The following is a 21,189-nucleotide window of genomic DNA, read 5'->3' on the forward strand; positions in this document are numbered from 1 at the left end:
ATCCATTACGTTTCTTTTGATTAAACTTCTTGTGATTGCTTCTCATTAGAGGAATCGGAGGAGGATTTATTTTTTTCGTTGAGCTTAAATTTCAAAAATAGAGAAGTTTTGTTTCTTAAACGCTTAAGAGCTTTGTCATAAAATAAATTTATTATTTTCAAACCAGAGAAATGGTTAGAGTAACTTTTAATTTTGTTTTATATCAAAACTAAAAGAAATAAGTTGAAATATTTTTTTTATTTATTAACCAAACGACGACTTCTACTTTAAACAGAATTATAGAGTTTGGATGTTCAATAATATATTTTCGATAAGCCTATTGTTTCAAAATTATTAGGAACAATAAATTTACAAAGAATTAACAATTTAAATTTTTAAAAAAAAGGAATGAAAGTAGTGGAAATTAACCAATGTTAATTTTTTTTTCAAATGGCAGGCACTGAACGTTATTCTTCGCCTTGGAAGATGCCGGAATTGTTACTCATTTCACTTTGCCCAGTGGGCACCTGTCAATCAAAGTCACCGAGACGAGCAACATTATCCACGCCACACTGCCACAAACCCGTTTATAGGGTGGGCCACATTCACACATCACCCACAACGGAGGACAACACAAGAGAGTGAAATATCCATGCCCAGAGCGGGATTCGAACCCACAGCCGTTGGCTTCGCAGTCAGACGCGCTAACAGCTCAGCCACCTGGCCGGCGCAATGTTAAATCTAAAATTCTTCGAATAAGAAAAAAAATTCAAAATAATATCATCAAATATAAATAAATTTTTTTTACATGTAATAATATTAATCGTATTTTATAAGCTGAACGAAGACTTCTTTTTAAATTTCAGTTATAGTATTGTACAATCAAATAATAGGTTTTTAGTACATTTAATACATTGCTTAAAAATAATATGTAGTAATAAATAACTTACAATTAAGACAAAATCATTATTTTTTATTCCCTTACTCGAAGCTTAAATTTCAAAAACACAGATGTAATGAATTTTATGGTAAAAAATACCGGCACTCAGGGTGTCGGTAATTTTTTACCGTAAAATCCATTTTTAATGGAATAAGTTACGGGGCAAAAAATTTGATTTACCGTAATTTATAACGTAATAATTACCGTAATACCAATGAATCTCATCTAAATATATAAATATCAAAATAAAAATTACGATAGAATATTTTACGGTAAAAATAGATTTTACGGATGCACCCAAAGTGCTGGTACTTTATTCCATCATTTGATCAGGAATTTTTTGCAGTGATGATGTAACGTGACATTGTAATGTTACATGATGTAATGAGGTTGAAAAACAAATGTCGTGATTTTTTGAAAATAATCTCGTTTATTCTAGAGCAAGTTGCCGATAGTTTAATTTAAGAACAATAGCGAAAATGTCCTTTTTAAAAAAAATAATTACGAGGAAAATTTGTTTCAAAGCCCTTCTCTTCCTTTCAAATACAGAATACTTCCTTTTAATACATATGAGAACTTTCCGTCTTTATATTTAAAAAGTTGGTAGAGTTTTTTTTTTATCCTGGCCATTATCTGTCCATTTTAAAAGTTTCGAAATAGTTCATTAATATTTAAATCAGCAAATGTAAGCAGTATAGAAAAAAAATCAAAGCATTCAATACATTTGTAGGGGAATGGGGTGTTTTCAAGTTTTACCCTTAGATAAAGCATGTTTTTTTTTCTCTGAACTTGGAGTCACAGATAAAGATGTTTTTTAGAATCGACTTTTAAAGGTCAAATTCTATCAAAAAATCGCCCCCCCCCTTTGCTATCTAACTCTTATCGTATTATGAGAAAGTTGGTACCCGTTATATATCTATATAAATAGTGTTTACTGAATTATTTCTGTTACAGTTGCTGCCACTCTTGCATTTCTTTTAGCTCGATTTAAAGTAAGTAGTTATTGCCTTTTTTTCACTATTCCTAACATTTTGTGTGAACCATTTCCTGAAACTATGTTTTTTTACATACTTCATTAAATAATAATCAATTATTAAAGTAATCAAGAAAGATTCTGAATTAAAAAACTTTCAAATTAATATTTATATACTTGTACAGATAATAAATTTAAGTATCGCTCAAAATTGTTTCAACGTAATAGACATTTTATAATGCTTTTCTTGTCATTAAAATTTTTTGACATATCATAAAAACAATTGTTTTCACACCAGTTGATAGAGCTTACATGCATTTTTTCAAGTAAAAAGACAGATAACATAGTTCTGAGAAAGACAACACAAAGATACCCCCAGCGTTACGGTGAGATTCGAGACCACTACGTCTTCGCTACTGAGCATTTGGCGTGTTAAAACGCCTGTCTTGGGAAGCCCCATTAATTAGATTTTGCGCCAATAATTCTTAAAAAACCTTTTTTAAACATGTCAGAAGAAAATATACTTTTATCAATTATATTTAAGAATAATTTTATATAACATGTTTGATATTTTTTTAAACTTTTTTCATATACTCTGAAGCATATTTTACATTACATTAGAAACATAATATGCGATTCAAAATATAGCATACAAAATGTTCTGTTAACATTTTAGTTTGTTTAATTTTTAAAAAATAAAAATGCTTTAATTCACAACTAAAAAGTGCTCAGTGTGCGTTTTAAAAGCGAATAATTTGTATATAAAGATCAATATAATGCTACATATATGTAGCTAATTTACATACTGAAACAAAATGTTACTCATTTATAAAGTGAAAGCTCAAGCAAGGAAGCGTGTATCATTCTTATCGTAATTTTAATTGAATTTTTCAAAGACTCTAAATTAGTTTTTTCTATTCTGTTTTTCAAAGAAATAATATGTCACTCATTATTACAACAAATATAAAATTGTTTAGTTAATAGGTATTCGGTATTATAACTGGTAGTCTTAACAGAGACGGATTAAAAAGGGGTATTAAGGATGCATCTGCAGGCTTCCAAATGTTTAAATTTACTAACCTTTCAAAGTAAAATTGAATTTCGTAATTTTCTAAAAATAATTAGTTTTACAGCGTAATGTTTAACAAAGTTTCTTTAGAATCACTAAAAATGCATTGTATATTTTTGAAAGCAATATTCAAAATATAACTAATTTTTTATTTAATTTCGTTACGTTTTCATCTTCTAAAAACAAGTTATTGTTGACAAGTTCAGACCTGTTGTGACAAGTTTCAAGGTCGCATCCTTAAACTATTCCCTAATTTTATCTATTACTCTTGTGCTTTTTTATTTATCTATCATTAATATTGCTACTGGCCATTGGTGTTTGGCTTTTCGAAATGTTTTGTGTTACTCATCTATGATACAATTAAAATTTCTTGGTGGTTTTGGGTGACCGAAAATCTAACAAATTTTGTTAAAATATAAAATTTAATTCTTTTTCCTTTCGATTTTTAAAATGTGTACGTTTGATAGCTCTTGTTACTACTTAAGGTGTATAATTTTCCCCAGTAGATTTGTTCAAGTAGAACTTTAATGTTAAATGTAATTAAACTTATAAAAAAATATTAAATTCTTAAAGTGTTACCGTCTCAAATTTTGGCAAATAGTTACTGAATTTCGGTAAAAACAATTTTCGGTTAACAATTGAATTTTATAAATAGCTTTAATATTTCTGAATAAAGAATTAATTTTGACTAATTTAACGTGGGTTGAGCCCCCCAAATGCACACCAACCTAAGTTCCCATCCAACCTTGCACCGTAAAACAAATATTTAAATTTAAGTTGACGTACGAAGTTTATATCAGTTTTGATTGATTAATTATTGCTTACTATCACTTAATTTAAAAAAACATAGTTTAAATGAGCTAATTTAATTCATATTTTAATATACCACATGGAAATATTTTATATCACATTCCAGCGTCAGCCAGCATTTTATTACAGGGTTAACGCGGGCCTCAAGAATTTTTTGAAGTGGTAAGAATTAAATAAATGTCGATAATTTAATTTCTGTATATCGACCACTAAAAATTGTTTTCCAAAGAAAATGTGCATGCATGAAAATTCCAGCTTCTAAACCACTTAACGACGAAGTGGTATTTTAATATAGAAATTATCTTTTAGCATTAACCTAAATTAATTACGACTACTAAAAATTTTTTAAGGTCAGCACAAACCTTGTCATGTTAACGGTATTTTTTTTTAAATTGTTGAAATTTAATTTTTATGGCTGGTTGTAAATTCTGAGATAGTTTCTATATTTACACTTGTCTGCTCTTATTTATTTCTGGGAAGATTTAATTTTTATGTTTAATGTGTTGGTAATCACATTTTATTCTCCATTAAAAAAAGAAACGGTTTAAAATCATTTTGACAATCATTACATTTGAACAGTTTAAACATACTTATGATAGCCTTGCTAGCTCTGTGATAGTATTTATAATCGTTGGCTGAATTTTTACGAAACACTAACATACAATCAGGGCTGAAAGTCTACATATATCACGACTGAAAGTAGCAAAAACTGGTAAGAAAGACATTTCACTCTAGCATCTTTTTTTTTTTTTTTTTTAGAAAATCTAAATTTCTGTAACTATTAAGGTTTTATTTTTACTATTATAGTATATATATAAATTTACCTTTTCCTATATATTTACAAGAAAGCCCACAAATATATAAATTGTGATCCACTGTTTGGTAATACCACTCGTGCCAGATTAGATGTGCCTTGATTGGAACCACCACGAATATAACCAACTTATTAAAAAATAGTAATTATTTTTTTAAAAAAAGAATGTGGTAAAAAAATTGAATTCTTAAAAATAAATTCAAAACATTTGTATAAAGAACAGAACTAAAGAAATCCAAAATAATACTCGTAGGATTAATTGATACAATTTTTATTTAATTTTCTGTAACAATTTCGTTATTTTTTTTGCACTGATGTATTATCACACATCAGTAACATATTTTTTCAACAAAGTAAGCTGAAATAAAGTTACTTTAAATAAAATGTATGAGGTAAAAAATATTAAATTCCCCAATAAAATAGTAACATTAATATGAGTTGTAGTTTTCTATCATAAATTCATTAAAAAAAGGAAAAGTTGATACTACCGCTATAGAGGGACTGTAATATTTAGACGAGAGTTAAACATTTCATACCACATGCTAGCTTCAGCACGCATTTATTTTAATTACATTTACGTAAAGGATTTTTCAAAAATCAATAATAAAAATAAATTAGTACAAATTATATTTAATAAAAAAGCGGTAAACAACTGACTTAAAATTATTAGATATTTTTTATTTTGATTCATCAGATTGTCTCAAAATCAATTAAAACTATTGTAATATTATTTTAATACTCCCTATTAAATTGTCGAAAAGAATTTTCCGGCAATAATACGATCAAGTGATTTAAATTAAAAAATAAATCTTTGAATGTTTTAATAAACTGAAAGTTTAGCTAAGTTCTGGCTAGAAGAATAATATTAAAATAAGTGAATGTTTCGTATTTTCCAAATAATGCTGTATTAAAATAAACGTTAAGTTATAGCATACCTGTTAACTTTTACGCATTTGACGTAAAATTTTATTTCTATATTTAAAGTGGTAGTGAAATGTATGCTTTCTATATATTCCTTGCATTTATAAACTTAATTTATAATCTTTTTTGACCACCACTATTCTTAAAAAAGTTAAGCATATATATTAATATGCTATGGTACTCCGCTTAATCATTTTCACAATACAGCTTATGTTTCAGCCTAAAATTGTTTTAAATTCCATTTTACTGCCACTGGGGAAAAGCATCCTCGAAAGAATTAAAAGTTGGCAGGTACGTCATTGCTTACACTTTTTTCGTTTTTCCTCCTCACATATACAATCTGCGCTATGTTCATGACAGATAGCTTTAAACTGTTTCGAACGCACANCCGTCTGCGCGGACGCTGGATTCGAGAAATTTGTTGTCCGCGGGAAATTTTTGACCGCCGAGGACGGGCGGTTTTTCGAGCCCTGATTTTCACAATACAGCTTATGTTTCGGCTTAAAATTGTTTTAAATTCCAATTTACTGCCACTGGGGAAAAGCATCCTCGAAAGAATTAAAAGTTGGCAGGTACGTCATTGCTTACACTTTTTTCATTTTTCCTCCTCACATATACAATCTGCGCTATGTTCATTGTAATCAATGACAGATAGCTTTAAACTGTTTCGAACGCACAATATTTAAAAAATATATATAATTCATTATTTTCTAAAACTGTTATTTATTTCTGTAAGATCTTGGAGAATATTTATAATTAAAACAAAAAAAAAATCTACAACATTATTTTTCTTAAAAAGAAAAGAAGTAAAAGACTGTCAATAATTTTCTAACATTCAGAAACTTTCTTTTAAACGTTCGAATCAAGAACAAAACTAAAGCAATACAAAATGAAACTTGTAGGATTATTTGATGCATTGTTAATTAATTTTCTTATAAAATTAGAACAAACTTTCTTTCTTTTCGTATAGATGTTATTATGAAACATCTGTAATATAATTTTACAATAAAGTCATATCTGTAAATAGCGCAACAAAATAGTATTATTTATTATAGTTAATTTCTATCATGTTTTTGATTTATTGTAAAAAATGAAATGATGATACTACCACTATATACGGATCGCAAGACTATGAGGAAAATATTTTATACTGTGTACTAACACCAGCTGGTGTCTTTTTTTTAAAATTGTAATAAGTTGTAATAACTACACAATTAAATTGCGAATAAAAATCTTTTGTAAAAATTTAATTTTTAAAAATAGCGATAAAAGTAGTCGTAAAATTTTAATAGTTTTACTTAAGGTTTATTTAACCCACCGGTTTAACATATGGGCTATTTCTCTATCTAATAACGTAGAAAAACCGTTTATGCTAAGTAGAGAAGACTGCAGGTTAAAATACGATTTTTTACTTGCAGAACCTTCAGTGGGTAAAGGGTAATTAATTTGGATTTCAGAGATAACCCTTTTGAAGGCCGTGGTAAGTATACTTACCACCACGTTTTAACACTTTTAATTTAGGCTTCCATTTTTCAATAACTTCAGCTTTCTTGAAGTGAGTTTGAATAAAATTGGTAACCATTTGTCACTTTTAAAAAACGTATAAAAGTTATAAATACATAATTCCTTTTGAAGTTTGTAGCATTTAAGGAATTTATTTTATAAATAAAGAAAAAGTCAGTAAGTTCCTAATAGGTCATGTTAAATATATTATATATCAATTACTGTTCCTAAAACAATTTCAATTCCAAAATTACTTTAATTTACCTTTACTAGAAATAAAGGGCCCGTTAAAGGGTTAAATAAACTGAAAGTTTAGCAAAGTTCTGGCTAGAAGAATATTATTAAAATAAGTGAATGTTTCATATTTTCCTTATAATGAGTTCAAATAATGCTGCATTAAAGTAGACTTTAAGTTATTGCATTCCTGTTAAATTTTACGCATTTGACGTAAAATTTTATTTCTATATTTAAAGTGGTAGTAAAATGTATGCTTTCTGTATATTCCTTGCATTTATAAACTTAATTTATAACCATTTTTTACCACCACTATTTTTAAAAAAGTTAAGCATATATATTAATATGCATTACATGGCAGCAAAATAATAAGCTAAACATTTATTTTAATTTTAAAAAAGATTAGGAGTATGCTTTCCAAGTATTATAGTCTGGTAAATTATTCACGTTTCGAAGCAAAATTCAACTAATTATAATTTCCGAAAATAAGATTTTGAAGACTTGTATACCTTAGACATTTAAAGACCTTATTCAAAGTCTATAAAACTTTCCCAGAACAATGTTTTGACTAAGCTGGGACCGTCACCGTAAATTGCATCTGTAAACATCACTGTCTGAACATTTCGTGCGGCTAACCGTGTAAGGCTTCGGGTTTCCCTGCATCATTGAAAACAAATACCAGTTAATCATCCACGAAACCGAATTTTTCCCAATATGTGATGCATTAGTATCCAGTTGTTTAAAAGGTTACAAAATAATGACAAATTAAAAATGCAAACTTAACTGCATTTTTTGATGGGGAATGAAACAAAGTAAATGTAATTAAGACTTTATAAAAAGTGCTTTTTTTTCTAACTTAAGCTTTTTTTTTCAGCTTCAGAACAATTATGGGCTTTAAGTAAGCAGTAGTTCTTCTATTCGCTTGCGTCAGCGTCATCAAAGCATATTCATGTCCTAATGATGGCCGAACATTTTATCATGCAGATGTCAGCACAGGATGTCGGGTAATTATCTTTATTTCTTCCCTTGTCTTAAGTTCAAAATGAAGATAAAACAAAGAAAAATTATAAACATATAAAAAAAGGAGGGGGAAAATAATAAGTAACAAAATAACAAACTACAGTTTAAAAGAAAAAAAAAGGATTAAATTTTATTTAAAAAAAACGGAAAAATAAGATATAATCTTTTCATCAGCCCACACGATTATATTCGCAAAAAAGAGTGCTTTCTGATATTGTATCAATATAGCCAAAGCAAAATATATTAATACAATAGTGTGAGGAGCACTCAAAAAAATTTTACAAAAATGTCAACACAATAAGTAAAAATACACAATAAGTAAACACAATAAGTAAAAATAACATGTGAAAACAGAAAATAAAATAAAAGAAAAAGAAAAAACAGTATAAAACATAGACTATATAGCGAGTAGCGAAATCAGATGTACTTACAAGGACGGGAAATTTTTCAAGAATGATTTAAAAATGTTTTCGCAACAAGATTGCCAAATTACAAAATATGAAAACAAAAGCGCAAATTCAGTGTAACTAGCGGGTTTTAAAGTGCCGTTCTTACTGCACTGCTGAAGTGATTTGTTATTCTGTGCATTGATTTGTTAGTTACCAAAGATGGGCCCGAAATGGATGTGCGCAAGGTAATATTATACTGAATAATTTTAAAAAGTTGACCATAAATAGTTTTAGAAAATAGATGTTTATTTAAGAAAAAATATAAAATAGTAAAGAGACACATAAATTGTCTTTTTTGTAAATAATTTTAGCCACGGATTTGCCCGATATGGATTTGAAAATGGAAAAATTTTATAAATTATCAAAGAAAAAAAAATTAATAGATAATTTTAACAGGATTTGCACATGGAAAAATTGTATAAATTAATAAAGAAAATTTTAGTAAATAATTTTACCCACGGATTTGCCCGAAATGGATTTGCGCTTGGAAAAATTATATAGATTAACGAAGGAAATTATTTAGAGAAGGAATTTTTTAGTAAATAATTTTAACCGCGGATTTGCACATGGAAAAATTATACAAACTAACAAAGAAATTATTAAGTAAATAAGTTTGGCAATGGATTTACCCGAAATGGATTTGTACATTGGAAAATTATATAAATTAACAAAGAAAATGTTTAGTAAATATATCCACAAAAATGTACGATTAGTTCAATGATTTTATAACAAATTTTATTACTTTAGTTGGGTATCCATTGTTTTTTTTATCAAATTTTGAAAGTGTTTATCGATTTGTTTTTTGGATAAATAAATATTACTACATATTCTTTTAATTCTGTTCATTTCATTAAAAGTGGTATTTAAATAGATGCTCCTAGAAACATTAGAATTCCAAGTAATTAATTTATTAATATTAAAATTAAAATCATTTCTTTTATCGTATAAATCAACAAAGGAGATATTTTCAACTTTTATAATACCCAAATCCAAATAATTTAAATTAATATTATCATCATGATTACGAAGTAAGATTAATTTCTCTGGGTTAATATCATTTAATGAAATAATAAAATCTTGGAAATTAAAGATAATTAAGTCATCAATATATCTAAAAACAAATTTAATACTAAGAGTATAATTAATACTAAGAGTATAATTATGTGGTTGTTGTTTTAATAACTTCACTGCCAGTTGAGTACAGAAGATTAAGTTGTATCGACTCGTTTTTAGCAATCATTTTACTTCTTAAAATTGGCTCTAAGTTTATTATATTTAAGTTTATACAGTGTAATTTGAAATTCCGATCCTATTGCATACGGTGAAAATTTCATGTTTATAAAGGAGATGGGCTAGTGAGGACAATATTTAGTCATTTCCCAAAAACAATTTACTAATCATTATATTGATTATACCCAGTACTTTTTAAAATTAAAATGTAAGCTTTTTTTTTATTTTGAATGAAAAACAGGCTAATTATACTTTTAAAAACACTTTGTCCACAGACAGGGTTGCTACGGGCAACTAAAAATGCAAAAAGTGGTGATTATTAATATCCTATCTTTTCTTTAAAAAATATTAAATCAGCAACTTTTTCTAGCATCATCTTTTCTTTTCTTTTTTTTTTGCAATTTAGAAAATGCAGGTTATATTTTTTATTTAAATATGAATAGTTAGAAATATGAGTCATAATGGTAGTTAAGATTGAAAAGTTTAAAAAAAAAAATGAACAAAAATAAATTGAGTTTCTACGACTTTTTGTAGTTTCAGTCGCCCGCGGCATCCCTGCGCACAAGTGCAATGTGCTAATGGGGACAAGCCATAAAAGTTAATTATTTAACCCGTTGCACTGGAGGTCCTTTCTATGGTTTAAAAAAACAAGTGCAACTGCTAAAAGTTTACATTGTTTACATCTTGAGACTGAAGCAGGGTGAATCCATCACCTCCTACATGAAGAAGCCTCCACACGGTCTTTTATAAGTAGTCCGCGCAGACTGTTTCAAAAGTGAACCAGTTGTGCGCATGAACCCAAAACCTTTTACAAAAGTAATTGAAAGAAATTTATCTTATATACTCGAGAATTGAATCTGTAGTGGCTGACAAGTGAATAAGGCAAACCAATAATATTCATAAATAAAATAAATTTTTAGTCATATATTTGCTACCACTTTCTTATTTTAACTATATTCTGTATTAAATGATTCGTTCAGTAAGTGGATGTCCTTCTCAATGGTCTGATCGGACTACCTGTAAAAAACTGTGTGGAGGCGTTGGTTTTTCGTTCATCGTTTTTTTAAATTACAAACTGATGATACACGGATATTGACAAAAGTATTTTTCTCTTAAATATTTTCATAAACTTTTCTAAAGGTAAATCTTTATATCCATAAATTTTAAAACTTGATTTTTCAAGAACTATCCTACAGATTTTGCACAATTTTTTTTCTTTTGCTGTGTAAAATTATACGCTTTACAATGATATAAAGAATTGTGTGCCTCACAATTCAAAATTTCTTCGATTGTTATTAAATAAAATCATAAAATTAGTAAAATTATTTTTTGCATTGAGTTATCTTTAGACAAACGAGTTTTATAATTGTAAGTAAAAATTTTCCAATTGGCTGCAAAAGTTCTCGAGATATGGCGAAATACGAAAAAGTTAAACTTAACATTAATTGTGTAAGCTTTTACAGCGATCTTATTCTTTTATTTCCACTGACATACACAGACGATAAACAAAAAACATTAATAACAAGAAAAAAGTCGTTTGGTTGCCTAGCAACTAGCCAGAGTTGCAGTAATTATATTTACAAGAGTTGGCAGACGATTTAAAAAAATTATTTAAACTAACTGTCCATTGATGTCAGAACAAACAGAAATTGAGGTTCCAAACTTTGGATCGCTCTCCTGATCAAACTACGGGAATTATATTTCCCAGATTGCGGCTACCCCCTATATTCTGGGGATCAAAAATCCAAATCCGTGAAAATACCTGTAAGAGATGGTTTGATGAGAGACTTACATTAACGAGAATGATTTAAAAATTCTGCCCATTCGAATAATAATATTAATATTGCATAACATTCGAAAATGTATGGTTTTATATTATCATTAATATCAAGCTTAAGGTTTTCAATGCATAGATATAATATTTTCTTGCCTTTGTGTTCTTTCAAAATTATCGAAATTTTTCCTGAATCTTTTGTGAATTTCCGTCTTTCTCGCTTGACAAACATGAAACTCCTAGTTTCTGGCAGTACTACAATTTACTCCTTTCGAAAAAATTTAACTACCATTATTTAATCGAAATATCTTAGACAACACTAGAAAATGCTAAAAAAAAAATAAAATTGCTACCAGCTCTATATTTATTATAAAATTAGTAAGTTTATAAGAGATTAATCTCTTTCAAAAAAATCTATGAGAATTTTCATAAGTCCCTACAGTACTTTTAGAGTGTGGAGGATATATTTTATGAAAGATAACCAGTTTTTAAGTTGCTCTGTGGAGTACAATAAGTTCGTTAAATATTAACCGGTTAACGCCCAGCGTCATATATATGTAGGACAGTTCCTTTTTTCAAAGACATTCATTGTGATGAGAAACTTTTTTCAGCATTTTCATTTATCTGGGTGAATTAAAAGATTCTCAGATACCACAATGATTTAGTTATTTCTGATTAGATCTAGAATTATAAGGAACAAGTACTTTTTGATCTATCAAAGACTTTTTCGATACCATAACAGTGGAAAAACCAATTAATTTCGATAATATATTAAACCACTTTTTCCATAAAACCACTTTTTGTATCATTTCCATATATAAATTCGGGACAAAACGGGTTAAGTAGTTAGAGAAAATGGCGCCAGGTTTAGTTAAATAAGTATTAGATTCACATGTGATAGTTCTAAATTTTACAGGAATTTTATGAAATTTAGGACTGATAATTAAGTATGAAAATTGTATATTGCTAATTTTAATTTTTAATCTCTTGTAAAAAGCTAAAAACTTTTTGATGACAATATTATTATTAAAATTACTAAGTTTAATATTTTTACTATTTTTTAATTCCGTATTTAAAAGTTCAGCATAGAATTTTTTACAGAATATAGCATAATTATTGTTAGCTTTGTCTATGGGAGTAATTAAAATTTTTTTTTTGAAGTTGCTTAATTGATTGAACAATATTAGAAAAACAATTCCTTTTAACAACTAAAACAAACATATCCGCATGTTTAATCAATTAAAACCAAGATTTCTTAAAAATAAAGGCAGAGTAAATTGTAAAACTTTACGATTCTTGAGTTGCAAAAAAAAAAAATATTTTGTCCATGTATAGCATCGCTCCCTTTAAAAGCAAGCAAGAACAAATTTGTTTCACTACCACTATCAGCAGTGTATAATAAATATACACTAGGCAGTATAGGCAAAAATAAATATACACTAGGCAGTATAGGGTTTTTGCTCACTTTTATTCGCAAAAACCAAAAAATTAAAACTCATAGAAATTAGTGAAAAGTAAAAATTTTTATGTTAACTATAACAATAAGAATCTTTTTTAACATCTGTTCTTTTTCTGCTTCCAAAAAATACATCATCAAATAATATATTTAACAATCCCAACCAGAATTTAGAATTGAATTTTTTTTTAGAAAATTGAAATCTCAATTTTTCAAACAAGTTTTGTTGACGCGTAAGACTCACACACTTTTTAAAAGGTGTTTAAGGTCTGATACACCAATAAAAAAACTTTTAAATAACAGTTTTTTACATTTCAAATAACTATGAAAAATACTTCTACAATTATAGATTATCGATTATTATTTATGTTGTTTATCACTCTCTTTCTCTATCTGTCTCTCTTTTAACTCTAGAATCATTTAGGTTAAAAACACTGAATGCAAGGGGCATAATTAGCCCCCAATTAAAAAATTCGCTTCAAAATTTCAATTCGTGTGGTCAGAAAGAACTTTTCAGGAACGAATTTTTTTCCCTTGGTTTAACTATAAGCATTCTTATAAGTTAAAGTTTAGACGGTCTCGATTCTTCAGATGCTTAAACGTTAATATCTGTAATTTTTGTTAACTCACAGCCTTATTTAATGAAAGAAAGAATTTAATGAACGTTTTTTAATATTAATTATTTTTTTATTTTGTTACGTCAGTTGAGATCGAGGATCTAAATGAGGTGTGAGAGGGCTATGTCACTGAATTAGTATTCCTAAAGTTACTTGAAACTGCGTTCCTATTTTGCTTACAGTTACGCTTTTGAAACGTGTTTTTGCAAAACTAAATAATCTAAAATAAACGGTAATTAAAATAAAAAAAAGTTTACGAGAAAGAAAATAAATATAGAAAACGTTCTGAGAAATCGTAAAAAAAAACCCAAATCATTTTTGAAGCCAATGCTGTTTTTATATGTACCAAATATACTAGAGTATGTATTTAATATGAGCACTTTGATAAGATAATGTAGTATTTTTAGACCTCAGTAAGGAATAAGTAGAAAAATGTGTTTGATTTTGATTATAATTGAGTAAGCTGCGAGTAATACCATCAAACCAAAAAATAGTGAAGAAAATAAATCTTTATTTCGATGAGTTAAACTTCCATAAAAAGGGGATTTGCCTCATCAAATAACGCAAATCATCAGAGAGGGGAGCACGTAATCATGAATAAATAAAAATATTAATAAATAAATAAAAATATTAATAAATAAATAAAAATATTAATAAATAAATATAAATATTAATAAATGAATGTAAATACTAATAAATAAATAAATAAAGATAACAAATACTATTTAAATAAATATATCAATAAATAAATAAAAATGATAATATAATTAATAAAACAAAAACAGTTTCTTTTAAACTACTCTCTCTTTATATAAACTATCTTTCTTTTATCAGTAAATATTTTACATAACAAAACTGCGGAACGAACATAACAAACGAGCATAACAAACTGAAAGATCATGCTTGAAGCTTTTAAAAATGATGCTAGTTTTACCCATCCACGCAAAATTTTGGGTCGACCATGCGTTTAAAGTTAATATTTTTTTACTCTTTTTCAATTTTAGTACTAGCAATTTCGAATTCATTTTATAGACTGAGAAGCCAACTTCAGCGAATTCAACAAAATATTTTAAAAAATGGTAGAGCACTTAATGACATAAGCCTTTGAATTATTTAGAAGCAATGGCGAGTAATAATACTATTAACAAGTTGAATGCCACGCTAATTTTACATGGCTTGCCCGTCTGGCCACATGGTAAATAACTACGAACTGAGTTTGCAAATTTGGCAGATATTGCAAGATTTTTAAAAGGTTTAGCATGACTAATCTGAAAAAAGTGGTGAATTCTATAAGCCTACGGACTGTTTTGATATAGTGGTGGATAAAAATCTACTAAATTGAATTTATTAAGCCAATAATCATAATTAATAAACAACCACTTGAAAATATTTATTCGTTGTCCGGAGCAAGTCGGCATCTCAGTGCATATAAATAAAACTATTTTTGTGTGTTCTATACTGCATGAATTTCTTCAAACCACTTTAATAACGATAATAACATTAAAAAAATTAAAAATTTCCTCGAATGATGTGTTTTTAATATTCTTGGCATCGCCGGTCACCGGTGACCCCCCTGGCTCATTAAAAGACTACCACAAGAAAATACTAATTTGATGCCCGGAGCAAGTTGGCATCACTATAAGGAAATGGTTTGTAATATTTTTTGAAAAATGCGTCTTTATTTATAGTGGTTTTCACTAAGGAAATAAGCTTTTAGCTTCCAACGCTCATTTCCGCCAATGCAAATTTCGCATGAGTTAAAAAGACACCATTTCAAAAAGGGTCAAGCATAACTTTCCAAATTTTACCAGCGATTTTTCCATATAAAATCTTTGAAAGTATTTGCTACTAAAAAAGTTGTTTTCTACTGAATTAGTATAGAAGTGCAAGTGTATCCATGATTTTATTCAACCCCTCTAGTTGTAACTGCACAAACCGTAACTGTGATAAGATCTGAAACTTTTAAATACCTAAAAATTAATTTGCTTATCTTTAAATTACTTTACAGAATGTAAATTTTAATGACTTATTTTTTTTTAATTTATAAATGTCACAATAAAAAGTGCCTGAGAAATATGTATTGTAACAGCCTAATTTGTAACAGCCTAAACACTGTATTGTAACAGCCTAAACACTGCTAAAGTAATGCTACCTTGATTATATAATAAGGCGAGTATTTTATTTTGAGAAGGTTGCATTTACGGTGCATTTCTCTCTTCTGGAACAATGTTTTTAAACCTAATTTCAAAAATACTCAAAATATCCCTTACACGAAAAATTATTTTGTTAATTTTAATTTTCTGTGGAAAAAATACAAAACATAATTTAGGAAACTTTACATATTATAAATACATCTTAGATTCATGACTTGATTGTTATCTACGGAAGAAGTTAAACCAATGCCAAAACAAGATCCTTAGAAAAATAACCTGTGCAAGATGGTTCATCCGGAATACCAATATACATGCAGATCTCAAAATACCAACTCTATCACAGCATATATACAAGCTAAACGCAGATTTTTTCGATAAAGCCATAGAATGTAAAACAGCAAATTTTAATGAAATCTTTAAATTTGAAAATTATATCAAAGATAAAAACTGCAGACCAATAGCTGCACATTTCACCTACGACGCCTCATATCATAACTATCAAAACAAATAATTTCATCAACCTTTCTGAAAATAACGTTTACTCATGCCGATACAATTCTGAACAACTCCAAAATCAAACAAACACAGTTTAGAACAAGCTGCTCAATTTATTTTTGATTCCTTTTTAGTTATTCAAGCAAAGAGCTTGAAACATTCATAAAAGCAACTCCATTGCCTGCTTACCTCATCGCTCAACCAAAACTGTTCTAAAATTTCAGATGAATGGGATAGGGGCTGCTTCGCGGCCCAGGTGCCCAATAAAATCAAAACACCAGGACTAGGACTTGATTGTTAGATGATAGGAATAAATATTGACTTTACTTATTATAAATACATCTTAGATTCATGACTTGATCGTTAGATGATAGGAATAAATATTAACTTTACTTATTATAAATACATCTTAGATTCATGACTTGATTGTTGGATTACAGGAATAAATATTAACTTTACATATTATAAATACATCTTAGATTCATGACTTGATTGTTAGATGATAGGAATAAATATTAACTTTACATATTATAAATACATCTTAGATTCGTGACTTGATTGTTAGATGATAGGAATAAATATTTAATTTTATAAAAAAAATGTGTTTCATCGTTCTAGGTATATCATCTATGCCGAGGATCCGAAATGTCAACATTAAATTGTCCAGGAGGACAAGCATTCGATCATCACTCAAACGAATGTCGAGATCAAGCGTCAGTACACTGCGTTGAAACAGATCACAGTCATCATCACCGACACAGGCGCTCGGAATCGGACACAGAATCCGACGAAATGGTTCACTCTATCAACATCGAAGAACTTAGAGATGAGCTCAAAGAATTTTGTCAAGAATTAAGAGCCCTTATCAAAGCTGCAGTCAAAGATGTCGCTCCAACTGTTTATTCCCAAATCGAAACACACTATGCACCGACTTTAAAAAAATTCAAGGATGAAGTTATGCCCTTTGTTAATGACAAAGTTAAACCGAAAATGGAAAAAAGTCTTAATTATGCCAAGAAAGTGGCTCATCGCGTTTTTGAAAAGGTTTACAAATCATATGAGCTCTCCAATTCTACTCACGTCAATTTAGTTTCATTCTCAGATTTGGCAACTGATCTAGCCAAAGACTTGGAACCAGTTCTGAAGCTCGGAAAGTACTTGTCAGCTAGATTAGTACAAGATAAGAGAGTATAGTAACCACGGATGGAATCACTGACTGGAGAAAGGATCTCATGAATGGTTCGATAAAGTAACGAACATTGACTAAGTTTTAAGGTATAACTGCTGACTAACGTAAAGGCCAAAAAACATGGTCTCTAATGTCGCTATATATATCTCAGTAGGCATAATGATTTATAGTTTCTAAATAAAGCAAAATGGTTTTTAATGTGTTACTCCCATTATTTACCTTTCACTTTTTTTGTCGTATGCCTGTTTAGGCAGTGAGGGTGCGATTGTTTCTGTTCTTCAGTGGCGCCATCTATGGCCAGGAATTCGACTTCTGCCACGCCATTCACATAACCACAACCCGTTTATAGGGCGGGTCACACTCACACACAAAGGAGAAAGGACATAGAACACACAGAGAGAGAAATAAACATCCATGCCTTGCCCGGGATTCAAACCCAGGACCCTTCTGATGCAAGAACAGTTCCCTGCCCCCTACACAGGTCGGTCGACTACCTTTCACTTGAAATATATTAATAATTTTAACCCCCAACTTGCTGCTTTTCACCTACCGCCATGAAAGCTTGAACCATGTTTTTTTTTTACGGACAAAAAATTTATTTACAAATTACAATTAAAAATTACATAATAAAAATTGTTTAAAATGTTTCATTTTACTTACGCAGATTTATTTCCCTAGATATGACTTCCGATTTTATTGGGGTGAAATTTACATCTCATCATTTACCTCAACTTTTATTACAACTCCATGCACATTCTTAGTTTTTTATTATTTCTTTTTCAAAATCTCATTTTAAGTTTTAGTTTCTATAAAAATTGTTTTTAATAGTTTTCTTCAAAAAGAGTGTTGACCCTTTCGTGCCGACTGTCACAAATACGTGCCAGAATAAAACGGTATCAACCTGGGTAAAAAGATAAAACTGGTAATCAAAGTAATTCTTTAACATTTTATTTGTGGGCGGAGTTATAATTGTTTGATTTATTTAATTCACCATTACTTTGTTCAAAATAAAACTATTTACATATACTTTGAATTAACATTGATTATATATATGATTAAACTAACAATAATTAAAGTAAAAGCAAAGTAAGTCTGTCAAATTAGAAACGACTACATTTAAGTTACCGTTTTTTATTTAATTACGTCCTGATCGTGATTTTGTACGAATGCTTTTCTGAATCACCCGTCCCCGAGGGGTTCAATAGTGCAACTTGAAAGTTTAAATAATTATTTTGTAATAATAACTTTAATTGCATATGTTGATTGTTCACAGTTTAACTCAAAATATGTTATAAATGTAAATTTAACTTTTTAAAACTTATAACTTATTAACTCTTTAGTGATTGCGCAACGATAACTTACACTTTTCATAAAATCATTCAAGAAACACTGTATAATTACTTAATATTACATTTAATACACACAATTATAAAATTTTATTATAAGTTAACTTTTCCTAAAATATGTTTAGTGATTATGTACAACCTCACTGTTTACTTACTGTAAATTCACCACTAGGACAAAGTATAGTGTTTTCTGACTTTGCATGTAAACCTAGTACGTTTCAAGTTAAGACTAAAATTATTTACACTGATTCAAAATGCTTTCGTATTTAAACAAAACAAATTCAAAAACAGTTTACATCGTCGTTTTTGCAACATTTAAGTTTTTAACTGTAGAAGAACTAAAATTTTTGACCAATAATATGAAAGCGTCAAAGCCTATGTTCATTACAGAGAAATTAAAAGATATTAAACCTATTTTGAGTTTCGAAAGCAGAATGAGGGAATAATATGTCATTTCTAAAATTCATAAAATCATGTGTTATGAATTAATAAGATAGAAAAATTTTAAGTTCGAAAGAGGTGAATTTCTATTGTCGAGTCGGAGGTGACTGAGGAGTGAAAAAATTGCGAAAAAGGAAACATCATCAAACTTTGGGCATTTCAATTAAGGACTAATTCTTAAAGCAAATTAAAACATTTTCCTTCTTTAAGCAAAACAAATTTTTAAAAAGACAGTGTTTATTGACGTTTCTGAAGTATTTAAGTTTTCAACTGTAGCAGTACTCAAAATTATATCCAATCATAAGAAAGTATCAAAACCTATGTTAAATGCAGCGAAATTAAAATACATTAAAATCAGTCAAACCCCGCTATAGTGAACATGGTTTATAGTGAACTCCCGGATATAGTGAACCAAGTGTTCGGTCCCTTGCCTTGCTATACACGCATAATGTCATTTTTCGCGGATATAGTGAACCAAAAAAGTGAGGAAGTTGGATATAATGAACTTTTTTCTGTCTTTGACTGATTTTTTTCTTAATTTTTTTGATATTTTCAGGGAATATTAACTATCCAAATCTGAAGTTTGTAACATATGGAAAAATAGGCAATTAATAATTTCTGCTCATGAAAAAAATTCAGATAGCAGAATAAGTTGAGAAAAGCAGATCACAAGGATGATGAAGAAGCATTACTGAAGTGGTTCACCATTCGAAGAAGCCGCAATTTTCCTGCATCTTGACAAATGTGGATGAATTTGCTAAATGTTTTTAAGAGACTACTTTCATGTGCTCGAATGGCTGGTTAGACAGGTTTAAAAAACGGAATAACAGAAATTCAGGAAAAATTATCTGAGAGTCGGGAAGAGTGTTTCCATAACTGATGTTGAGGATTACTCATCAGCTAAAGATTGCTAATTTTTTNATGAATTTGCTAAATATTTTTAAGAGACTACTTTCATGTGCTCGAATGGCTGGTTAGACAGGTTTAAAAAACGGAATAACAGAAATTCAGAAAAAATTATCTGAGAGTCGGGAAGTGTTTCCATAACTGATGTTGAGGATTACTCATCAGCTAAAGATTGCTTAATTTTTTTTGTACGCTAGACGAAGAGTAATGAAAAATAACACATTTTTTGCTACTACATAATATTTTTCAGTCATTTATTTGAATAATGTGCAATAAAGGGGAGGAGTTTGGGAATCATTAGGTAAATTATCTGCTTAACGGATATAGTGAACACCCGGTTATAGTGAACCGAAATTTCAGTCCCTTGAAGGTTCACTATAGCGGGGTTTGACTGTATTCCGAGTTTCAAAAGACGCATCAGAGAAACTTAAAGTTGAAAATATTTTTTAAATAATTAAATATTCTAATAAAAGCTTGTGATTTTTATTACAATAAAACATTTTAAAATTTTGTTAGCATTCGTTGCACTATATATTTAAAAAGTACAAAGCATAAGTACTTCTACAAAAGCTACTCTTTTAAAATGAAAATTAGTCCGATTTTGTTCCGTTTTATCTATAAATAGTATTTCCTTCTTAAAATAAAACAAATACAGGCTGTCTCCCTCATGAGAGTTTTACGTCTGGGTCCTAAAATTACATTTACATAAAATTCATTAATGCGTCTTTGTAAGCAAATGAAACCCATTATTCTGGAGTCATAAAAATAATGTACTTCTTACAAGAAATTCTCGAAAAATAATAGAATGTAAAATGTACAAACAATATTTGAATGAGTTTTTTTTACATAGTTCTTTACTAATATTTCTGT

General features: G+C 28.7%; 1 protein-coding gene across 1 annotated transcript; it reads left to right on the forward strand.

Annotated features, from left to right (window-relative positions):
- Positions 1-1,721: 1,721 nt before the first annotated feature.
- LOC107445106 (uncharacterized) lies at positions 1,722-17,824 on the forward strand. The gene is made up of 3 exons (XM_043054951.2): positions 1,722-1,911; positions 8,118-8,247; positions 17,056-17,824. The coding sequence occupies exon 3, from the start codon at positions 17,083-17,085 to the stop codon at positions 17,629-17,631; it is 549 nt and encodes a 182-aa protein (XP_042910885.1). The 5' UTR covers positions 1,722-1,911; positions 8,118-8,247; positions 17,056-17,082; the 3' UTR covers positions 17,632-17,824.
- Positions 17,825-21,189: the final 3,365 nt, after the last annotated feature.

Source organism: Parasteatoda tepidariorum, chromosome 9 (assembly GCF_043381705.1).
Source record: "Parasteatoda tepidariorum isolate YZ-2023 chromosome 9, CAS_Ptep_4.0, whole genome shotgun sequence".
NCBI lineage: Eukaryota > Metazoa > Arthropoda > Arachnida > Araneae > Theridiidae > Parasteatoda > Parasteatoda tepidariorum.